This window comes from Oryza sativa, chromosome 2 (assembly GCF_034140825.1).
Source record: "Oryza sativa Japonica Group chromosome 2, ASM3414082v1".
In the NCBI taxonomy this organism is placed as follows: Eukaryota; Viridiplantae; Streptophyta; class Magnoliopsida; order Poales; family Poaceae; genus Oryza; species Oryza sativa.
In genome coordinates, this window is record NC_089036.1 from 18305920 (window position 1) to 18314557 (window position 8638).

Consider the following 8638-nt stretch of genomic DNA (forward strand, 5'->3'; position numbering starts at 1 on the left):
CAGCCGAAGTCGTTGTACTCAATGATCTCCGTTGGCCGTGAGTCGACGCCGGGGGAGCTGAGGTAGCCATCCAGTTGTTCCGTCGAAACCGTGCTGAGAGGCTGGAGTATGATGCCGACTTCTCTGGTGCTAAGCTGGATCGGGGTAGAGGCCGGATCCCGCCTAGATCTACGGGGAGAAGATGCCCTTGTGGTGAAGACAGCAGCCAAATCATCGGGGAGTTTCATCAGGATTGGCGGATAGGCCCCATCGTCTTGATCGAGTCGTGTTGGAGTAGATTGGATCTCGTTCGAGTGGTTTGAAGCCGACTCGGTGGAGACGATCTTGGGGTAGATCTTGGCCGAGTTTGGGATACCGAACGGGGCGGAGATCTGGCTTCTTCCCGACTGGTTCGAATCCGAGTCGAGGAGAGAAATCTTGACGAGGTCGTTGGTGATGAAGTCGAGGCTGCCGAACCGGAACGCCTGCCTAGGAGGGAAGACGAAGTCGTCGATGTCGGAAACGAAACCCATCGCATTAGTCGGCGAAGTACTTGACACTACCCCTACTTGGCGCGCCAACTGTCAAAACAAGATTTCGACAATACTAAAGGGGGTGGCTATCAAACTGGAAAAGTGGATGGTTTAAGAGACAAGGAATTTTATACAGGTTCAGGCCTTTTTAATCAAGAAGTAGTACCCTACTCATGTCCGGGGATTGATCTGCCGAGTATATTATTGATCGTATGATCTGGGTGAAAAAACGTGCCCCTAGAGGCACCTGGACCCTTTCTTATATAGAAGAAGGGGTCCGTATTACAAAATACAGTCCATATCCCTAACGGAATAGGTAGTTACAAATAAAATACAATCGTAACCGACTAGGATCTTGGGTATTACCTTGACATACAAGTTTAGAATTTAACCCAAGTCATTTTAAAGATATTCTATCTATATATAGCACTCCATACCCAGTCAAACTATACATGCCGTGTATGTATGGGGTATCCATGATCTCCACAATTCATTTGTCAAGTAAGTACTTCAATAGTACAATTCTGATAGTGCGAGCATAGTCGTGAAATACGACATTCACAAAACCGATGATAACTGCTCGAAAACCACAGGTATCATCAGCTTTATTGCTCCGGCTCAAGCTAAAAGTTCACTAAAATCCGGTCAAGTATATAAAAACTCAAGCTAAAACTTAAATTTTGCATTAAACTGTCATCTCCGAGCTGTTAACATCAAAACCGACAAATCCAAATCCTCGAATCCTTATGGGAAGCCCATTTCAACTCACCTTAAACAGTCAATGGGCCCAGCCATCTATCATAAAGCCCAACAAGGCCCATGAAAGCCCATCTCAACTCAGCCTAGGGTTTTTTTCCACTCCGCGGCGTCTCGCTGTCTCTCTCTCCTCTATATATAAGCCTCCGCCGCCGCCTCCTCACCTCTTCCCCTTCCTAGCACCGCCGCCGCCGCCGCCGCCGCCGCCGCCCGCCGCGCCGCCTCCGTCGCCATGGGTAAGCTACAACATTCCGTTCTTCTCTCCTCCCGCTCGCCTGCGGATCTAACCGTGCGTGTGTGGTGCAGCCCGGATCAAGGTCGACGAGCTACGGGGGAAGAACAAGGCGGAGCTGCAGGCCCAGCTCAAGGACCTCAAGGCGGAGCTCTCCCTCCTCCGCGTCGCCAAGGTCACCGGCGGCGCCCCCAACAAGCTCTCCAAGATGTACGCGCTTCGCGCTCGCGCTCGCGCTCATTCTCTCCTCTTTCTGTGTGCCCTTGTGATTGATTGAATCTCTGTGGTTTTGCAGCAAGGTGGTGCGCACGTCGATCGCGCGGGTGCTGACGGTGATCTCGCAGAAGCAGAGGGCGGCGCTGCGTGAGGCGTACAAGAAGAAGAGCCTCCTCCCCCTCGACCTCCGCCCCAAGAAGACCCGCGCCATCCGCCGCCGCCTCACCAAGCACCAGGTATAAGATTTCATAAAACCGTGCACACCTACTACTGATATCTAAAACTCATGCTGATAGAGATTCACATGGTGTCATCTTCCTTCAAACTTTTAGCTTAACTTGGGCTGTTTTGTTTTTTTTGCATGAAATGTGTACTTACTACCATTGCAGTAGATAACTTAGTTAATGCAGTGAATTGTTCTGTACTGCTACATCTGCATGCTACACCATTTTGTTAATTCTATTAGCAACGCCATTTTGTTAACTGCGTGGGGTTTCATCATTGTTGGTTGCTTTTAATTGTTAGATTGTACATGTAATTGTAGATTTTTATTATATTACTTGCTATAAAATTGCTTTTCTTAACAAAATTGTGAGAAATACAATCAGTTTTGTCAGATTGTATGCATCCCTCATCGTCAATCACTTCACAGCAACTACTAGGAAACAGATAAAAAAATGGGGCATCATTTTTTCCCATGTAGAATGTGGAATACATGAGCCCTGGGATGAATACATATTGCTCACGCAATATCAAGATATATGTAGTTACTTTTTTTGTTTGTTTTGGCAGTTGGTACTTGGCTGTGCTTGTCTGCATATGATATATAGGAAGATATTAAGAGAGAAGGGTAGATAAAGGACTTGTTTGCTGCATTCTTTGAAAAATGAAGGCTCACCTTTTTCAATTCTTATAGAAACATGAAGTCATTTGTCATCCTAAACTTATGTTCAATTTTCTAGTGTCTTGTAATGAATCTAGTTATGTTATACTTGCATCCGTCTTCTGACATTTTCCATGGTTGCCATATCACAGCTTTCGCTGAAGACGGAGAGGGAAAAGAAGCGCGAGAAGTATTTCCCCATGAGGAAGTATGCCATCAAGGCGTAGGTCAGGGAACATGAGAGAATGTTATGTTTAGCACATCACTCAGTCAATTTATCTGCCCTCGAGTTCCTTGAATTTTGATGTTATCATGTATGGACATGCCTTGTGGTCAAGTACAATGTGACGGGGGTTTGAGTACTTGCATGCTAACATTGATATATCTAATCTCATATCGTCGTCTTCGGTTAACTTGGTTAATACGAATTATGTGGTGTGCTGAACTGAATGTGGTGCTTTTGCATGGTGGTTGTCGTTATGAAATTTGTAGAGCGGTTAAACAAACTATCAGTTTGGAACAGCTTGCAGGGTTCAAATAGTCAGATGAAAGGAGAAATGGTAGCAGGATGCTACTATGGTACGAGCATGGCAGATCATATAATCCGTTTATTATCGAACGCGAAGATAAACTAGGAGATCATTATACATCATTATTGTTCGCAAAAAGGAAACCAATGTCCAAAATTTCTATGTGCTCTACAATTGATCTCGAATCAAAGACGAACAGAGTTAGAGCTATTCCAATACCATTATAAACTACACAAGAAACAAGTCTCTTATAGGTAAGGGTATCTCAACAGTAAATAATACTTCACAAAAAAGATGTTCATTACATGATGATTTTACTACTACAGCTGCCGGGAAGATTGCCAGTGACCGCTCAAGCCTTTTTACATTACCATTCCTCCATCAATAGTGAGGACCTGTATGGTGACACGAGAGTATGAGACCTTCAGAAGGTGAAAGGGTCATCAAAGAACACAAAGAAACACCAATTCGCCTAGTACCATCGAAAAATCACCTGAGTTGGAAAATTTCATCGTATATGATATTGGCATGTGGTTTTAGACCCTACATGTCATTCTTATGTACAATGATATTTTACAACTCAAGTATCTTAGTGATGGCATTTCCGAAATTTTCCCAACAAACAAAATGAACATTTAATCTATGTTCTCACTACCTGCCCAGTGATGTAGCTTCCACCAGGGCTAAGTGCTAAGAACTCAACCAGATCAGCAACTTCCTCTGGTTCACCATATCTCCCTGGCAAAATTGTATAGGAGCATTAGCACTATGGATGGTTGACATGTTCAGATTTCTTCTGATAGGATAAAATAAATTAAGGACGAAGTGGTCAATTTACAGGGAAAATGTGAGCACAAATATTGTCTTGACAAAGTGAACAATAAGATGGATTAAGCATTCGCAGACCTAAGGGAATAGTTATCAGATTTTTCTTCTCAATCTCCTCCCCAAGTTGGGAGGTCATATCTGATGAAATAAATCCAGGAGCAACAGCATTCACCTAGATAGATATGTAGAGAAATGTATTAGCAATTTGATTACCAGATGAAGGATTTGAAACAATAAAATGAAAGAAAATGTGCTCACTGTAATATTTCTGCTTGCAAATTCCCTAGCAGTTGTTTTTGTTAACCCAATAACTGCAGCCTTGGCAGCAGCATAATTAACTTGGCCAAGATTGCCAGTAAGGCCAACAACTGATGCTATGTTGATAACTCTTCCCTATATTGCAAATTTGCCGTATTGAAGTTCAGTACAGAACAGCGTGAAAAAAAATATAAAAATATTAAAAAACAATCAAATATCAATCTGGTAAAGAAATGAACTATATGGAGTACCTTTTTCTTCTTCATCATTACTTTTGTCGCAGCCTGCAAAAAAAACATTTGCAGTATGATGCATAAAGCATTTTAAGTACAAAATATGAGAAAATGTGTGATTAGTACCTGTGTGCAAAGGAATACGCCCGTAAGATTAAGATCAACTACATCTTGCCACTGAGATTTCTTCATTCTCAGCAACAATGTATCCCGTGTGATTCCTGAATATCAGAATGGTCAGGGTTAAAACTTAAAAGTAAAATAAATTGTTTTTTTTGTGTAAAAAAAAGATATAATATTCCACTAGGAGTACCTGCATTGTTTACAAGTACATCAATTGTACCCCATGTATCAACAGCCTGGATGATTAATCGTGGTCAGAAATTTGAAGAGAGAAAACCAGTATCACAGAGTATCACGAATGGACTATGCTTACTGCTTTAATCATAGAATCCACATCGGCTTCATTAGAAACATCTCCTCGGAAGGTAATTGCCTGACCACCAAATCCTTCAATCTGTAAAATACGGAAACCTCAGTATCTTCTTCCATCTATTTAAGGCAGAACAACAGAACAAAATTTTCAAAACACATGCACCCCGGAAACAACATTCAATTGTATTTTCCTTTGATTATTTATGGTTTTGTGAAATTTACTCTTTACTTTAGATAAGAACATAACGCAGTTTTAGTTTAAATTAATGCTTCGTGGTATTCTCGTATTACAAATCATCTACGTTATGCTGCTTTAAAAAAAATATGAACAAAGTAACTAGTCAACACAAAGCTTTACCTCTTTGCAGACTTCTTCAGCATCTGTTGAAGACCGAGCATAATTCACTAAGACCTGAAAGGTAAGTAGAGTTTTTTTTTCCCCTTTGATTGTAAAACTTGTGTTATACTCAGGGAAATTATTCTAGTTCAGCATAACAACTAGGCAACAGATAAATATTTGAACCCAATTTTCCAGATACAATCCTCTTTGTATTGTTCTAGATGCACCTACATGATTCACAATCATGAAACTTGAAGGTAAATAAAAGGTAAATTTCTTTCACAGGGTAGCATGCAACTAAAGTTTTCATCAATTCATCTATTCAGATTGTCAATAACAGTCATTTGGGATACTCCTATGATCCTATTGAATATATAAATTAACCATTTAAGTTTCCAGCCTGCTGTAACTCAGATAAGCCAGTTGCAGTGGCTCAGATAAGCATCAGCCCTTTTGATAAAATTTCTATAGATGTATAAGCATAAATCAATTACTAAGTGTTAACCTTGCAGCCGGCTTTTCCAAAAGCCAATGCAATGGCTTTCCCAATTCCCCTGGAAGCACCTGTAACAACAACAACTGGAGCCTCTGACTGTGCAATAGCATCTTGTACCACTGCTTGTTCAACAGCTGCAACATGAGTTCTTACACCTGCAAACGGCATAGTTTAGGTGAGTAACACTTTTTTTTTTTGGTTCGCAAAAGAAGATTAACTGAAACAGTATAAATATAAATCTTAAGCATTACATATTCCAAAATACAAAACAACAAGATAAGTTTATGCTGTCTAATAACAGATATATATAGTATATGTGAACTACCATTACCAGTTCACATTTCCCACGCAACTCCACTTTAAGCACCAACCGAACCTAAACGAAATTAAATTAAGCTAACTGCAATGTAGCCAAGTTCTACGAGAAATAGGAAGTTACGATTGGTTAAACATTTAAAAGCAAATTTGTGGCATGTCAAACCATTCAACTTTTCCTTCATATTCGTAAGAGTGAATAACTAGTATTGACAAGCAAAAAGGAAGTTGTCGAAGTTGGTAAAAGATAAAAAGAACAAAAGGTAAAACTAAAAATAATGTCGTATCATGAACATGTGGGCATTTGGACAGTGTTTGACTCGGCAAAATACTTCAGTGCTGTATTTTAAAATTCGAACAGATTTTTGCTGACTTTGAACAAATTCCCGCTAAATTCAAGCGACTAAAATTTTTCAACCAGAGGTAATCCCTGTTGGGCGTGGGAAAATCCAAATTCGAAAATTTTGAACCATGATGTTGAATGGTAATGATCATTGAGAAACACCCGGGGGTCTTCCGGCTAGCTCCACAAGGTGGTGGGCTAAACGACCTGGGTTCGAAGCCTCACCCCTTCTAATTACTAATTATTTGATATTAGGTCATTCTCTAATGTTCACATCTTTTTAATGGTAATGATCACCAATGATACAAAATATAAGTTTCATCACAAGAGAAACCTAGAAAATTTCATAGAAAAAAACCTTACAAGAAAACATAATCAAAACTAGTGTTGTGGAAGACGGAATGCGGATGTTGGACAGAGTGGGTACCGCCAAACGATTAATCGGAATACGGACGATTAATCGGAATTTGACGGAAATTTAACGGTTGTGAATATGTAAATATTGTTATGCATATTGTAGACTCATATATTGGAAATTCACTACATATATAATATGCTACAATTAGGAAAAGGTGAAAACCATGAGAGCTATTATACAGATATAGAAATCTGTCTAGTATTAGTGCATTGGAAAAATATTTTGCATGGATTATCTTATGTTCTTCAGAGAGAAACTTTAGGCGTGCACATCCTAGACCAGGTTGCAGCGGCATCAGATACTCTAGAGGAATTCACGTACTGGTATAGCTAGCTTTATACTCCTACTAGAGAAAACAACAAATGGGATAGGGTAGTCGTTGTGGGTTGGTTCAGCCTTTTGATCAGGCCAATTATGCGGCCGATTAGACACAAACGGGAAGATTAATCGGCAATGACGAGATTTTTTTCGTTGTGAAACGATTAGTGAAGACCGTTTTGCAAAAACGTGACGGACTAATCACTGTCAACGTATTAACGGCCGTATAATCGGTGCGTTTTCCACAACACAAAAACTTAATAGAATTATCACGAACACACCTACATTTTCAGAGAATTGCCAACATAGACATAGTCATAGCACTGCTTGAGTGAGTCACAGTTTGCCATTATCCCATCATGTTGATGCCACGACGACAAGTGGGTCATATGGTCTCTGCTTTCATCATCAATAATAATAAGGCGTTAAATCAAAACGGTCATTACCTGAGACTGAGAGCGAGACGGCGCGGCGGCGATCCGGCCGGACGCTGCGGGCGGGGAAGCTGGCCGCAGGCGCAGGGGAGCACGGAGACTGGAAGACGGCCGCCGCCGCGGCTGCTTTGGCGGCGGTGATGGTCCCCATGGATGGTCGATCGGAGCGAGGAGCTAGATTGTAGGTGGCGTTGGGGTGGGTGGTTTGGTGGGAGATGTGTGGGGCGATGGGCGGGGGCGTCGTCCGTCGCGGGTTTGTTTTGAAGGCTGCGATGGCCGATGGGTGCTTGGGCGGGCGGAGGCAACGAGGACGGGGAGGAAGACGGTAGGCGGGACATGGGTAGACGGTATGCCAGTTTGAACTTTGAAACTTGTCAATTTTCCCAATCTTCTCTCTTTCCTTGTTATTTTTTCATTGCACGGATGACACACGCACACCGCAATCAGACACACACAATGCTCTTAACGAGACGAAGACCAGCGATAAATTTTTGACTTCACTAAATTTCCATTGAAAACGCACTCGCACGTGCATAATATTTATAGACACCAAGATTTAAACCTGATAAGTTGTTTCCTAATAGTAGGTGGAGTCGTGGACTCATAATTTTACCACCCTATTAATGGTGTTTCCCAATCATCTCTTCTTTCAATTGCATGAAACATGCAGCATAATGTACACTATACTCTTATACGTACTATCTATCTATCTTCGTACTAGTATGTTTAAATCCTTAGCACTAATATTAATATTATGTTTGAGTTATAAACATTTAAGTTTTGTGATTTAGTTGATAATAAACATGTAGTTTTGTAATTGCTTTGTTACTAGATCTGTAATTTTACGATACTCTACCATAAATTTGTATATGTAATTTTGTGATGTATCACTTTAAATCTATAGTTTTGCAATAGTTTGGTTAAAATATATGAAGTTTTGTGAAATTTGCTCAAAGTAACATTTTGAATACTGTGTTAAAATATAAAAATAATTAGGATGTTGGGTGTACGTGATTTAAACCTTGACCGGTATAATCACCCTGCCACTTCTGTAACATTTTCTTCACCACTTGTTTGAGACTGTCGATAGA

The 8638-nt window shown here is 40.7% G+C and overlaps 2 protein-coding genes across 2 annotated transcripts; one reads left to right on the top strand and one right to left on the bottom strand.

Annotated features, from left to right (window-relative positions):
• Nucleotides 1–1352: 1352 nt before the first annotated feature.
• Nucleotides 1353–3012, top strand: LOC4329423 (large ribosomal subunit protein uL29). Its single transcript, XM_015771800.3, has 4 exons — nt 1353–1504; nt 1575–1710; nt 1796–1952; nt 2752–3012. The coding sequence occupies exons 1-4, from the start codon at nt 1501–1503 to the stop codon at nt 2824–2826; spliced, it is 372 nt and encodes a 123-aa protein (XP_015627286.1). The 5' UTR covers nt 1353–1500; the 3' UTR covers nt 2827–3012.
• A 177-nt stretch (nt 3013–3189) lies between these two features.
• Nucleotides 3190–7921, bottom strand: LOC4329424 (3-oxoacyl-[acyl-carrier-protein] reductase 4). Its single transcript, XM_015771799.3, has 11 exons — nt 7560–7921; nt 5729–5874; nt 5242–5295; nt 4885–4965; nt 4762–4807; nt 4575–4669; nt 4467–4499; nt 4216–4350; nt 4036–4129; nt 3785–3867; nt 3190–3524 (listed from the first exon to the last, which is right to left on the bottom strand). Exons 1-11 carry the CDS (start codon nt 7696–7698, stop codon nt 3492–3494), a joined length of 939 nt encoding a protein of 312 aa, XP_015627285.1. The 5' UTR covers nt 7699–7921; the 3' UTR covers nt 3190–3491.
• Nucleotides 7922–8638: the final 717 nt, after the last annotated feature.

What these genes read in the sequence shown, in the direction of transcription:
- LOC4329423 (XM_015771800.3), top strand. An exon ending in CCCAACAAGCTCTCCAAGAT is followed by an intron (nt 1,711 to 1,795) that starts GTACGCGCTTCG and finishes GTGGTTTTGCAG; the next exon opens with CAAGGTGGTGCGCACGTCGA. An exon ending in GCCGCCTCACCAAGCACCAG is followed by an intron (nt 1,953 to 2,751) that starts GTATAAGATTTC and finishes GCCATATCACAG; the next exon opens with CTTTCGCTGAAGACGGAGAG.
- LOC4329424 (XM_015771799.3), bottom strand. Translation starts at nt 7,698, where the DNA reads ATGGGGACCATCACCGCCGCCAAAGCAGCCGCGGCGGCGGCCGTCTTC. An exon ending in CGTCTCGCTCTCAGTCTCAG is followed by an intron (nt 5,875 to 7,559) that starts GTAATGACCGTT and finishes TGCCGTTTGCAG; the next exon opens with GTGTAAGAACTCATGTTGCA. An exon ending in TAATGATGAAGAAGAAAAAG is followed by an intron (nt 4,351 to 4,466) that starts GTACTCCATATA and finishes TTTGCAATATAG; the next exon opens with GGAAGAGTTATCAACATAGC.